Genomic DNA, 15494 nt, shown 5'->3' with positions numbered 1-15494 from the left:
TTGATTTGTTTTTTGGTTGTCAATAGTTATGTCACTATCTACACTGTGTGGTGAATTCTAGTCTTACATAATTGTGCATATTGGATATTTGTGCATATTAATTAGATAGTCTTGAATATTTGTGCATATTAGATAGTTTTGCATATTTGTACACATTAGATAGTCTTGTATATTAGTCTTGCATATTTGTGCATATTAATTAGATAGTCTTGCATATTTGTGCATATTAATTAGATAGTTTTGCATATTAATTAGACTTGCATATTTGTGCTATTAGATAGTCTTACATATTTGTGCATATTAATTAGTCTTGCATATTTGTGCATATTAATTAGATAGTATTGCATATTAATTAGTCTTGCATATTTGTGCATATTAGATAGTTTTGCATATTTGTGCATATTAGTCTTGCACATACTAGTCTTGCATATTTGTGCATATTAGATAGTTTTGCATATTTGTGCACATTAGTTTCGCATATTAGATATTTGTGCATATTAGATAGTCTTGCATATTTGTGCATATTAATTAGATAGTCTTGCATATTAATTAGAATTGCATATTTGTGCTATTAGATAGTCTTGCATATTAATTAGTCTTGCATATTTGTGCATATTAGTCTTGCACATTTGTGCATATTAGATAGTTTTGCATATTTGTGCACATTAGTTTTGTATATTAGTTTCGCATATTTGTGCATATTAGACAGTCTTGCATATTTGTGCATATTAATTAGATAGTCTTGCATATTAATTAGTCTTGCATATTTGTGCTATCAGATAGTCTTGCAAATTTGTGCATATTAATTAGTCTTGCATATTTGTGCATAGTAATCAGATAATGGGATACTTCCTAATATGCTACTCAGAATGATGCATCTTCAAGAATCGAGAATGATTGCAACTACGAAATGAAAAATATTTAATCATTGCTATATAAAAATCACACACACATGCACACAATGCACTTTCAACCACTGATAGTATTGCTAAATTTTTAATGTGAGAAAAAGTACTGTAAATGTGAAACAAATTAATCAAAATAAACAAGACTACTTGGACAAATGCTGGTCACTGACAACACTTATTTTTTTATCAATGAATGTCCAGTTCTCCAAAAATTATACAGCAAAAATGGCTATATTGTTAAAACACAATATTGCCTTCATTAAACAATAAATTCAATCTGCTTCCTTTTTGGGATGAATTTTTACAGGTTATAAGAACAGTGTTTCCACACTCAAATATTAACAGATATGACAGCAGTTAGTCTGACAATGTTAAAAATCGGTTGTGATTACAAGTGAACATACAAATTTAACTGGATAGCATATCTCAAATACAATGGCTAACAAAATTACACATAGTACAGTAACAACAAATTATATAATTTATAAAAGGTAATGAAATATGAACTATAGCTAACAAACCATCTTATTTAAAATATGCAGTGTCGCATACAAACGTTTGCTCAGTTACAGTTACTTGGTTCGACCAGTTTTGAGATTAACCAAATGAAAAGCAGCCCCAGTCTTTCTGGAGCATATCCACTTTTTTTTCCTCAATCGATTGATGTGAAGTATGGTTCACTCGCAGTATCAATCAAGTACATGCAATTCATATTTATTTATTGAATTGATTTCTGAACTATAAGACGACATCCAAACTGAATAGTCTAACAAAATCTGTTTCTTCATTTTAGTTGTTTCTGCACAGTACATCAGCTTCTTCTTATCCATGCTTGTATAACTATAGTTCGTTATTATAGTATATCAATGGAGAGACATTTTATAATTATTTGAATATTTCGAGCCCTGTAGTTTAATGTCCAATACCACTTAGCAGTTAATCTGGTTATGTTAATTAGCTAATTTGCATACTAATTACAATGCAACTATTCTGCTCATATGTTTAAATTTTTTATATACATTGTGGGGAAAGGGAAGGTTCGGGTCTTCTCAGTCACGGAAGTGAACACTGAAACAGACACGTCATGTAAACTAGAACTCAATTTTGTTTATTCTTCAACAACAACGTAATACAGATGTTAACTCATTAACAACTGGAAAGCAACTGCTCAAAACATACAATGTTGCCATAGATCGCGTCAAGTAACAATTTGTAGGGTGGGAGGCGTTCTCATTGCCAGATTACGAATGTGGTGTTTACACCGACGTTCAAAACAATATTGCCCAAATTAAAAACTGGGTGCGCTAGTTTCTCATAGTATTACATGCAAAAAATGAAATACGAAGAAAATATGGTTATGAATAAAAGATCAATAATTCAAATGAATCTCCCCACATACATACTGTAATTAAGATATTAAAGCATTTCCTAGAATATGTTGAGTAAAAGTGAAAATTATTACCTTAATCAAATCACAGCACTCATACTCGCAAAATTAGCCATAACTGAAAAAGATTTACTTAAATTTATTTCTGGCCAATTTAGCCCACTGAATTTGTGTTGTGAGGCTCATGCCTGAAATACATATCACTGGTACAATGTACATTCCAAATAAACACATATTTATTGCATCTAAGAAATACAAGACGACACGAAATATTCCTTGATCACTGTACATTAGTATTTTTACAATATTTTTTTTTGATATACACAGACTGACCAATAATGTGAGATAAAGAAGCAGCAGATTATTAAATAATAATATTAAGCTCAGATGTAAATAATCATAAATCTTTTTACAGGACCATTTTACCATCCACAATACTAACAGATCTGCCAAGTTTATATGATCTTTCGCAAGCTTCTGCCACCATGGAGCAGCGTACAGCTTCTTCACAGGACACCTCACACTTGTTGGACACACCTGCAAATATAATTTGAAATGTTAAGATTGAGGAATTCGTCAGGTCCAAGTTTAAAGTCTGATAGTAGAATATGAATATGGCTTAATATATGGCATGGATTCAGGAATGTGGTAGTCTATATGTCAAGGTTACTATGACAGTCACTTGAGACTTAACCTTTCTTTTCTCGCCTAGACCATCAGAATAGAAATGGTCAAATGGCCAATTCCCATCAAATAGCCACTTCCCATTTTAATTTCAATCCAAGATGGCTGCCAAAATAGTTGACCGATCAAAATTCTGGGAAGTTTTAGAAGTCTATGAACAATGGTACTCTTGGATGAAATAGCGGAAAAACAAGTTTAACAAAAACAAACAAGAAATTATTTTTTGGATTTATCAGCTCCTCAAATTCTACTTGATCACAAAATTGAGCTGTTTTTATAGCAATTCCAGGCACTGATTTGACGCTGAAGTAGTGCTAGATGTTGATAACTTACTACAATAGGTTACACACTTTGTTTTCACATTTACATAAGTTGTAACTAGAAATATAAACATCGGCTGCAAATCAGAGGAATAATTGACAGATATTGCCCACAATGTTTTCTATTTTTGCTACAAAGTCAGGTACACCTAGACTTTGATGCGCGTCTGTCTTTCATTCACTTTTGGTCGGTCATCGTGTCGATTGCGTGTCTAGAAATCAGCATATGTCCAAGTTGTTTAAGCACCACAATGGAGAAGCAAAGAGTCAAATAACCAGTTGAAATGAGAACAAAAGTTGTCAATTTGTATTTTCGTGGACTGTCATTTGTTGAGATTGGAGATCGAAATGGTGTTTCAAAGCAGGCAGCTTATAATATCGTCAAACGGTTTGTTACCACCGAGAGTATCCTGCCAGGAAACTGAGAACGTTATAGACTATGTCGAATATTTTAAACCATTGCGACCGCGCATTTACGAACGGGAAATTCGACAAAAACTACTTGTGTATGGCGGCAACCCTCCCTCGACGTGTGTTGCCAGTGATATTATTTGGTGGCACATCAACCTTTTGGTTCTCATCGTCGAGAACTAATAATCGAATAACACCCATTCTAATTATGTATTCAATTTCATTATTGATATACTTGATGAAGTCTCCAAAGGACATTTGTTGCAGGCAGCTTTCAGTTATATACATCGGCGTGATACGGATATTTCCATAGTAGGAATAATGCACTTTGATCAAGAATTCTGTCATGATCAGACGGTCAGCTGGTTCTGTAAAATAACGTTCTTTACAGTGCCACCACTTTATGCCCTCTCACTGAAATAACATGTGACGCAAATTGAAGTACGAAACTAAGTTGAGAGCCTCGATCGTTTATTGGAGGAGAAATTCAAAACTAATGTACCGCCACTTTTATGGGCGGAGCTTTCTTTCAGTGCGCTTCAAATTGCAGACATGCTGTCTGCATTATTTGTAACAACTTCTGCAAATTTGAAAACAAAGTGTGTAACCTATTGTAGTAAGTTAAGTTATCAACATCCAGCACTACTTCAGCGTCAAATCAGTGCCTGGAATTGCTGTAAGTTCTCAAAAGTGTCATACATCTTATAGTTTAACACTAATTTAGAACAAACCATGTCAGTGACAGAGAAAGAAACAAAAAAACACTCCTAGACAATTACCTATACTAACAGCTCTGTCTGTCAGCTCTGATGGCAACAAAGCTAAAAACAGGGATAACAGTAACTAATGAACTAGAAACACCTCGAACGTTGTCACTATGATTTGAATTATAGTTACCATGACAACTTACCGGTTACAGTGTCCAAGAAGTGTTCTAATTCTTGTTGGTAGGCTTGTGCATATCTTTCTTTGAATGACGGCAGAATAGGATGCGAGGATTCCCCGTCGGTTCCATGACTAGACATATCACAAAACTTGGAATTATGATTCTGTACCATTCCTTTGTTGCCGAACACCTAATAATAAATTAGAATTGATTTAACTAATATATTTTTAGTCGTAAAAAACAGATGCAATGTAACGAGAAGTATGGAGAATAATGCCCATATGAAAGACCCAGTTGAGTTACTATGTGTTGTTTTGGTACTTCCATCTTGAGGATGCTACTCAGCAAAAAATTTAGTACACAACATTGAAGGACAAAAAAAAACATAATTCATTACAAATTTAAGGATCTTGTAACACCCCCCCCCCTCCCGATAAAAAAACATTTTATGTGGGATTTAAGACTTTTCAAACAGCCAATGTATTTTCAGGTCCACAAAATGATGCAGCTCATCCGAGTTCTTTTTGCGTGTGTGTGTGTGTGGGGGGGGGGGGGTTAAGTTAATGAAGTCTTCAACAGATTCTAACACCACTACAGTTAGTAGTGAAAATAATTGTTTTTTCATTAACACGAATTAATAGAATTATTTTCGATTAAATTATTATTGATTTTTTGGGATGAAAATAGATACCTCAAGCCTTTGATCATATCCATACGCAGCGAATCTGCTCAAATCAATGGTGCCTATGGCTCCACTTGCAAACTTCATTGTAATGGCGACTGTGTCAATATCGTCCATATCTGCAATATCGGGATTGAATGCGTGGCCTTGAGTATAAACGGTAGTTGGTGTATCTCCCATTATCCAACATATAACATCTATGTCATGCACAGCGCAATCATGGAATATACCACCTGTAATATAATAATGATGTATTTTCAAAATAAACATGCAGTCCATGTTACTACAAAAATAATGAACGACAACGCCACAATGGAGGAGTTGATTCTACGCAAGATAGTATGCGCTGCACATGCGAACATACTATTGATTAACTCTAAATCTAATATGGCATTCTGGGTAGTTCAATATTACGATATTTCACCAGTTGGGCACTGGGTCCACATCAGACGTTTGAAATGGCCAAAAGATTGGTCCCCCCAAAAAATGCTGACCCCGAATTTTGCAAATTTTTTTTTTTCAGCAATTAGTTGAAAGATTTTTTCCCTGCAAAAATAATACATATAACTTATGTGTACCAATATTAATACTATCAACTTATATCAATAATAAAAAAGACATGAATGGCACACTTCCTGTTAGTTATCAAACTTATGATATATAATTTTGTTTATAGTAATATAGCTCAAACATAAACATGTCAAAGATATTGATTCAGAAGCCGATGCTTGATTGATACTGAAATGATTGAAATTCAGTCGCCTTGTATATGATCGTCAAAGGAGTACTTGTCCATATTGAGAGATATTGCTGTGGAACAGCATTAATTAAAACAAAATAGCCACTAGTCGTCCATCTGTATATCTATAACATGATGTAGAATGAATATAAAATTTTTTTTAAGTCAAATCATTTCAGAGATACGACACTAGAACTGCATTCATTAAAACAAAATGGCTGCCAGTCACCCATTTTTCATCCGATCTGAAAAACAAAATGACATGCATTAAGGTCCCCTAATGTCCAACGTATGCACCAAGTTTCAACAAAATTCATCCATAAATGCTTTATTTTGATGACTTTTCAGCACAAAAACAGCCGCCATTCAGCCATCTTGAATCAGATCGTGAAATATGTATAATATTATGTATGATGTACGTGTTAAGTTTGAATGTAATCAGTCCAGGCATATCTAAGATATAGGTCGGGACGCACAGAGGTCAAACTATAATTTCCCGTTAATAAACTTCTACCAAACATCAATAGATTTTTCTAGAAATTACTCCAGACAATTTCATCATTTCTCATATGTGCAGATGCTCTAATAGAAGCCAAGTCCATTCTGATGCATTGTACCATTTTAAAAGAAGCCACAGCTTCTAGCTTTTAGATCACTCACTAAGAACACTTACCAGATAGTTTTAAAAATGATAATGGTGGTAATGGAGCATCGCGACTGATTGTCTTGATGTGTTGTATCTGTCCTACTACACCATTTCTGCTTTTTTGCTGGACCTGACGTACTCCTGGATCAAACCGTCTACAGACGAGAAAATTGCAAATTATTATCAAGCATGCTTAAAACTGTAGATAGCAACTTTAATATGTGATTTTCCATTCAACTACGAGATCTTGCGAGTTGTGTGAAAGACGTTTGCCTCAAAAATCAAACGATTTGATTTTGAGCTTGAATTTCTTTATTTCGTAGCTCACATCGAAAGGCCAATCTTTGACAGGGGAATATTGCGTTCAGATACCCTTACTTCATCGGAATTGACCATCATCAAATGTGTACAACACATTATTAAGCATGGAAATATCCATTAAAATGCGTGTTTATTGAATTTCACACTATGTTTGTCGCCACTATGACACAATGACCTTTTTTGTCCTGTTTTTACATTTGATTTTATGCATAACACGGAATCTCACAGAGAATGGAAATACATACATATAGCATCAAAAATAATAGAATTTACCTTTCCGTAAAAAAACTATCAGTACTTGTTCAAACATTCAAATTTGTTCTTATTTGGGGTAAAAACTACATCACCAACATTACACGATGGCAATATAATCACGTCATTGAAAATAAATGTTTTTGTCGCCATTTTGGGAGATAAGCTCTCATCAAATTATTATATACCCTACACGTAGGCCTTTAAACTTGCGCAGACCAGCACAAAAATTAACAGTGCCACTACAGTTAGACATCTCACCTGTTGAATGCACACAGAAGGACTTTATTGTTCTTCTGTGCTTCCTCATAGCAGCTCTGTGTGCTAGCAATCGACTTACCAATCGGCTTCTCACAAAACACATGTTTACCTGAAAAAACGAAAGCAATCATTAGCATTTGAAATGTATGAATATACTAGTAGTTCTTAAAATATGAGAATTAGATGATCATTTTACAAATAAGTGATTATGGCTGATAACAGTGACCGTTAAAAAAACAGTTTGTAGATTAATAATTATTTAATGACGATCACAAAAACTAAACTTTACAATTGTTAATCTGACCCACCAGGAAATTGTCACTGATTTAAAATATTATGATTTTTTGGTGTACACTAAAAACACTGACAACGAAATCACGTGGTTTACAGGATTTTTTTTTTATTTACGGATACCCGGTATACATAAAAAAAATTAAACCTATTAGAGAGCTGTTAATATAATGACATTTTAAGATTATCCCCTGATATATCACTTGTTTATTGAGCTGGTTTACACAATGCAACAGCGGACAAAAATGTTATTACTCTTCTTAGCTCCAAAATAAACATACAGTCATCATTACAAGTTTTATTCGGGCAGAAATCATACTGGTTCTGTTACATGATTTTTTTCTCTCGGTGTACTGGTTGAACATAGAGCAAACATTGGTATTTCGCAAATAATAAACATATTCCACCTCGCAGATTATAAGCGTGAAATGGTGTGTATCTACTGGTATATGAATGCTTTTAATTAATGTTTTTATCAATCAATAAAACTCATGAATCAAATTATTGATTGCCTCAATCACTCAAGAGTTCAATGACCTGACATTTACTATTAAAACCTTAGAAGTTGACCATTAAAAACTATGAAGGTAAATTTAAACAAATCTTGAAGATAAAAAATTTACAGCAAGGTGAAGAAAATAAATATAACTACACACATTTGAAATAAAAATGTTACAACATAATTCTGAAATAAAAAGCTGCTGTAAACAAAGTGAAAAAAAAAAGAATTCATGAGTTTTTAATGGTCAACCTCGTAAAACTAAAATTCATTAACGCATATAGTATATCTTAGCATTTTGACGATTTAACAATGAACATATATTGGTGAAGACAAAATGTCATGATTGACACCGACTTATTCATTTTCACAAAATTAATAATTTCATTTATTTGCTGAATTACAAAAGTTTTCATTCAATTAACACTGTTCACAGTAACGATTAATTCCCAAGCAGACGTTAATTATGTTCTGTCCTGATGGGGGAAGACTATTATTTTGGTGCCACCCTCCATATCTTTTACATAAAATTCACTATTTTCTACATGTTTGTATAGGTCCTTGAAGTGGTTGTCCTCGCTTTTATCCATCTCTATCACACACACCCCTCCCGAAATACCTGGTGTAAACACTATTTGTGAATTATTTGCAAGGATTTATTTCAGTTTATTCCGCTAACAGTTAAATGCATTAAATTAAAACCCAGTGGATATTAAAATTTTACAATGAAGTGTATTGTCCCCTTTACAAACCAGTGAGAGTAAACCCAGTAAATATGCATGCAATATTTATTTTACTAAAATTCTATTAAATATGAGTAAAATGTGATTTCTTTCTTTCAAAACAACTGTTGATTTAGAAATAAACTATTTTCTTAGAGCATAGGCCATTTTGGAACTTTTTCTATAAAAATGTTATTTCATGAAAACAATAACATGACACAGTCCCCGTCATTTTGTAATGTATTTTGGAGTGCATGTATACTTATCTGTGTGTTGTACGTCTTGTGATACATGTACATCAAAGCAATCTCTCCATATGTACATTGTGTATAACCTCAGACTAGTAATACAAATGTATTACTAGTCTGAGGTATAACATTTTAACTGCTCAATGAACACCTGAAACATTGTTTCATACAGACTTGATATTATTGATGCTTGATTAGTTTAGACATGTTACTAATTAAACAAGAAAGCAATCAGGCAGCCATCTTGAATAAGATCATGAGACAAATGCATGTGCATATGTCAATTATCATGTCTGATGTAAGTGTAAAGTTTGAACTCCATTCATCCTGGCATGTCGGAAACATGAATCTGGAATTAGGCAGTCATTAAAACAAAATGGCCACCATTCGGCCATTTTTAACCCGATCTGAAAAAATAAAATGACATGTGTTCAATATATGTAGCAAGTTTAAACTAAATCTGTCCACACAAGATTAAGATCCAGTTCCAGAATAACGAAAATGGCTGCTATTCGGCCATATTGCATGTGCGTATGTCTGATAAAATGTCTGATGTACGTGTTAAAGTTTGAACTTGATCAGTGCATCTAAGTTAGATACAAGTGGATGTGCATGCTATCAATCCATAAGTCCCTGTTTTCAGACTGCATCAAAACAGGAAATAATGGTATTTCTCGAAAGCACCCATAAGATTTCTTTACCATATGTATCTGAACAAAAGTTTGAGATATGAAAACACTTTTTTACCTTAAGAACCAATAGTATATAGCTAAAAAAAATAATCCCCATTTTCATGGGTGATTGACACCCTTTTTTGTGTAAATAACCATAATTTATCAGCCATATGGTAAAAGTCTAGAAAATCTGGCAATAAGTTTTAATGGTAGCCATCTACTCGTATTGAATTTTCATCCTTTTACAGTACAGTGCCCTTTCTTCTAGCATTTAGTACCAAATAAAATTCTATGTAGTGTATGACCATTTTTGACATTCTCTAATGGGTTGTGGCACTGACATACGTGTATAGCAGTACTGAAGAGAGGGAGAGAGCAAAATTGCATGTTCAAACCCATGGCCAGGTACCACACTAATTGCTATGATACCATACTACACCTGCTTTTATTGAAGCCCGTATTATTGATTCATGCGTCCAAGTGGGTGTGCAGATAATAACTGCGTCAATACTGAAATTCAAGCAGAATATGTCATTAACGTGTTTCCCCCCCCTCTCTGCCGGTGAATAAGATATTCCACTTTACCAGAGAATCTATAGCAAGAAACACCAATTTTTTTCTGATATTTCATGAACTGCTTCCCACAAAATAAACTAAAATCAAACTTAACCAAGCTTGATAAAGTTTGGCTGAAAATTACACCAAGAATGATTATTAACGCTACCAGACAAAAATCCACCATAAACATGTACCTCATCCTCCAGCAAAATTAAAAGGAAGGAATAAAAAAACATGGCCACCAAGGAAAACAGCATTTGCAATTAGTATTTCTAGAAATGTAAGTAATACATCTGGTTTAGTTTCGAAAGATTTGTTGGTGTTCGAACACACTACTTAAAGCAAATACGATAACTAAAAATAAATTGTTGAAAAATTTTGAAATTTTTTTATTTTTAGGGACGTTTTTTTTTAAACTAAACCACAATGCATCATGGCATCATGTATGAATTTGTGATAAAATTATGGAATCACTTGTCACCAAAGTTGGCCTTTCTTTGGCTTTAAATACATTCCAAGGAAAAATATATTTTAACTTCAAGCATAATCGCAAACAATTAGGTATGTCTCAATAATATTAAAACAGTGTTATCATTTATATTAAAAACTTCCTGCTTATATATTCTGTATTGTGCTTACAGGGTTTGGAAAATATGCTGGCCCAATGACTCAGATGAAATAACCACCAGTATTAAACTCAGTTGACCCGAAGGATCAATCACAACACTCGCAAAATAATGCATTCCACTAGTCCTAGTGTACTATTCAAATATTTTGCTTGCCATTTCATTAAAATGGAATGATGTAACAGATCAAAACAAAAAGCCCGAAGGACATTATTTGAGAAGTTTTTGCTCCAATGTTAGGATTTCATGTCCTACTACTAGGTATGTTCTTCTTAATAGACGAATAAAAAAATGTTTTGGTTCCTATAACATGCTTTTCAAAAAATAAAGTCGGTTTTTTATTTTCATTTTTTTTATATAGTTTTTCTTTATTAACAACTGCGTTTTTTTTTTGTTCTTGCAAACAAGAACTGTTTTGCAGATATAAATGTCATATAAAATCAGGTTTAAAGTTGTTTCGAAGTTTAGCAAAGTTCAAGTTCTTTGATTCATTCAAAGCATTGCATGATTTTACAACATTTTTTTTTGAACATGACCAAAAAAGTCTAGGCTCGGCCAGTGTAAAGACAGGGTAGGTTGGGATTATAGGAACCACACAATCTTTTTTCTCGGCCTAATACTAGTAGACAAATTATCAATTTTGACATTGTTTCTACCGTGGCATTTAATGAAATTAAATCATACATACCTGTTATCCTGCAAGACAAGATTTATTTCATTACCATGTATCACTCTGGTATCATTCAACATATATTTCTGTACTACATTATTTGCTTTTTCCACGTCCTCTTCAATAATCCATTTCAGAGCCACTCTATAGCTCGCTATTAAGTTTTCAAAATGAATGAGACCAGCGCGACCAAGTCCAAATAAGGCTACATTGACTCTTCCGATAAACTGTGACATCTGAAACAAAGTTGACCAATAGTGTTTGTCACTATTAGAAGATTTTACTACAAACAGAATTTGATTACAAACAGCGCCACCTAGAGTCACATCTGAATCAGGTATTTAATGAATGTGATAATTGGGTTGAGCATGGTTGAGTGATGATGTGATAAGGGATAGCGATAAGAGAGGATGGCAGAAGTGAAAAAAAAATTGCAAGGAAAACAAATTCTGCAACAATCAACAAAAAAGATATTTACACAGTGGGAAAAAATAGAGTAAATCTATCATGGGAAATAGCAAATAATTAAGTGAGGGAAAAATTTTGAAATTTTTTTCTGCCATTGCCCCCCCCCCCAAGTTTATAATAGTCCACCCTTGAACCAACCAATCAACCATTAATATTTACCACTTTAAATCATTTCTGGTCTTCCCTTATATTAGGATGTCACACAGAATATTCAATCAACAATTCTACACTATAAACATGAAATTAGAAACTATGCAAGATGGTGATAAGTTTATACAAATATTTGTTTTTCCTTCACTTAATTTTTTAGCTAAATTTTAGTCAGGGTGCTCCTTTGATTTGTTCCCGCTTTTCTCTCCATCAAAATGTGTGCGTCTGTTTTCTGTAATTTTTTACCAAGCTATTTTTATCAAATTTTTGTGTGCAGATGCACTTATTTCAAATCCACCATCCCCCAGATTTGTTATTGGTCAATCCCTTAGGTCAACCTTTGAATGGTAGAGGATGATAAAATGGGAACATGTTAATATTTGCATACAATAGTTTTTAAAACACAATGAACAATGATTTCAATAATGTCACTCCTAAAATTCCAGTGATTGACAGCTTGTTCTTAAAGGGGTTGACCACTAAAAACAAATTACATCAACAAATAGCAAAACACTAAATGATGGTAAAACAAATTTTCTATGACATTTTTCATTTGTGATCGACCATATGGAAAGCCATTAAAAATTGATTTGTAGTTCTTGATAGTTAGTTTAAGATCTCCTTTTTCATCGAACACCCCCACCACCACCAAGTTAAATGTCACACTTGTTACGTTTTTATGTTCTAACCCAATCCTGTACTATCAACTATCAATAACCTGTCTTGGTGATAGGTAAAATAAAAAACAACAACATTGAATTTATCCAACAAATACAAGGCCAAGTTTCAGACTGATCCAAAGTCCAGCATATGCAATGTCAGTGTGACCGCAGTTGGTGTTGTTTTCCTCGACCACGAGTCTGAGGGTTTTCCAATGACTGTCAATCTACAAAACCCTAAAATAAATAACTCTTACTTAGATGAATTATGAATTAGTCAAGAACAATACAAACCTCGGATTAGGAACAGATGAATGAACCAAGTAGTCTCTGCTGCTGTTCAAATCACTCAACCCTGAACTGGGGATATATGCAAATGCAGGAATAGGGTAAATACCAGTGGTAAGGTACCTTCTGACCGCTAGCATTTGACTGATATTAATTATTCAAGATGTCATTGATTATTCATGAGTGGGTGTGTGTGTGTGTGTGAAAGTAAACGTGACCTGTTAAAGGCTGATTCGATACGATCGCAGAGATGGATACTTTAACTTTTATAAGTGCAACGGCGATACTTTCATCCATGTTTACTGAAAACAAGTCAATTTAAATGTCCAATAAATATAAGTTGTCTTTCAAAATCTCCGTGACCTCAGAAGTGAAAGGTCACGTGCATTAACAGAGATAATATATGACGTATACAGCTGCACTTTGATTCGTTGTCAATGCCAGCCAACATCTTTTAATTAGCATAATCACCGGAGTGATTCCGCTCCTGTTTTTACTCCAACGCAGGGGGTCGCCTGCAGATGCGTCCAGTCGGGATTTCTTTCGCAGTCATGCCAGTTTTCGTGATTGCGTTACAAAGGTTAAATTGACAAATAATTTTTATTTTTGGAAAACAAAAAAGTCCTGACTTTGCCAGTCTAGTAGAAAAGTTGCGGCATGTCATTATCTACTGCTACTACCTAAATACATTGTCTGCACAAGCCTAAACGTTGAACCTATTGTACTTAAATACGAATACAATCCAGAGATTAGCTGTTTAATATTCCATTCAGTAATTGCCAAGTTAGTCACTGTGAAACGATTTATTTTGACCGACATTAAATTTCACTGTTGTGATCATATTCACTGTGTTTCAATTTCATGAATTTGTCGAGGAAACTGAGTTCTATTGTTATTTGAATTGTTCAGATTTAATTTAGCAGATTTCCCTTAACAGCGAAATGAAAGTGTATAATTAATGCATTTACATTTATTAGACTGTACCATTCAGATAATTAAAACGTGGAGATACGAGCATCTGGATTTTTGTGATCGTGAATTGTCGGGTTATGTGGTTATGCTGTGGTCGAGGAAGAAACTCGCTTTATATTTAATTGAAGACATTAGGGATAATTTGTGCACGACTTGCCAGGTTCTATGTCTGTAAAACAAAATGTTTAAAAGGTTATTTTCATAGGATAATGTGAAAGACTTTGCTAAATTCTTTTTGAAAAATATACGAAAAATAATTCACATTTTTTGGAAGTCTATTAGTGTATAGCATCGTTTGTATGAATATTGTTTATCATAAAGCTATGACTCGTAGGCCGAATAATTGGCTGGAACTATTTACTTGATTTGTTTTTTGGTTGTCAATAGTTATGTCACTATCTACACTGTGTGGTGAATTCTAGTCTTACATAATTGTGCATATTGGATATTTGTGCATATTAATTAGATAGTCTTGAATATTTGTGCATATTAGATAGTTTTGCATATTTGTACACATTAGATAGTCTTGTATATTAGTCTTGCATATTTGTGCATATTAATTAGATAGTCTTGCATATTTGTGCATATTAATTAGATAGTTTTGCATATTAATTAGACTTGCATATTTGTGCTATTAGATAGTCTTACATATTTGTGCATATTAATTAGTCTTGCATATTTGTGCATATTAATTAGATAGTATTGCATATTAATTAGTCTTGCATATTTGTGCATATTAGATAGTTTTGCATATTTGTGCATATTAGTCTTGCACATACTAGTCTTGCATATTTGTGCATATTAGATAGTTTTGCATATTTGTGCACATTAGTTTCGCATATTAGATATTTGTGCATATTAGATAGTCTTGCATATTTGTGCATATTAATTAGATAGTCTTGCATATTAATTAGAATTGCATATTTGTGCTATTAGATAGTCTTGCATATTAATTAGTCTTGCATATTTGTGCATATTAGTCTTGCACATTTGTGCATATTAGATAGTTTTGCATATTTGTGCACATTAGTTTTGTATATTAGTTTCGCATATTTGTGCATATTAGACAGTCTTGCATATTTGTGCATATTAATTAGATAGTCTTGCATATTAATTAGTCTTGCATATTTGTGCTATCAGATAGTCTTGCAAATTTGTGCATATTAATTAGT

General features: G+C 33.2%; 1 protein-coding gene across 1 annotated transcript; it reads right to left on the bottom strand.

Moving 5' to 3' along the window:
- Positions 1-2509: 2509 nt before the first annotated feature.
- Positions 2510-13437, bottom strand: LOC146734063 (uncharacterized). The gene is made up of 8 exons (XM_085490555.1): positions 13357-13437; positions 11804-12021; positions 10371-10441; positions 7498-7606; positions 6691-6818; positions 5288-5511; positions 4621-4786; positions 2510-2832 (listed from the first exon to the last, which is right to left on the bottom strand). The coding sequence occupies exons 2-8, from the start codon at positions 12019-12021 to the stop codon at positions 2705-2707; spliced, it is 1044 nt and encodes a 347-aa protein (XP_085346681.1). The 5' UTR covers positions 13357-13437; the 3' UTR covers positions 2510-2704.
- Between the last annotated feature and the right edge of the window lie 2057 nt (positions 13438-15494).

The sequence above is a fragment of the Saccoglossus kowalevskii genome, chromosome 15, assembly GCF_978046115.1.
Source record: "Saccoglossus kowalevskii chromosome 15, keSacKowa6.1, whole genome shotgun sequence".
Classification (NCBI taxonomy): domain Eukaryota; kingdom Metazoa; phylum Hemichordata; class Enteropneusta; family Harrimaniidae; genus Saccoglossus; species Saccoglossus kowalevskii.
The sequence above is the reverse complement of the archived record's forward strand: the minus strand, read 5'-3'. Positions and strand labels throughout refer to the sequence as shown.

Excerpts from the sequence above, each read along its gene's own strand:
- LOC146734063 (XM_085490555.1), bottom strand. The coding sequence starts at position 12,021 with ATGTCACAGTTTATCGGAAGAGTCAATGTAGCCTTATTTGGACTTGGT. Across the intron at positions 5,512-6,690 it reads ATCATTTTTAAAACTATCTG|GTGGTATATTCCATGATTGC; the intron begins GTAAGTGTTCTT and ends ATTATATTACAG. Across the intron at positions 2,833-4,620 it reads CTTCTTGGACACTGTAACCG|GTGTGTCCAACAAGTGTGAG; the intron begins GTAAGTTGTCAT and ends TTATATTTGCAG.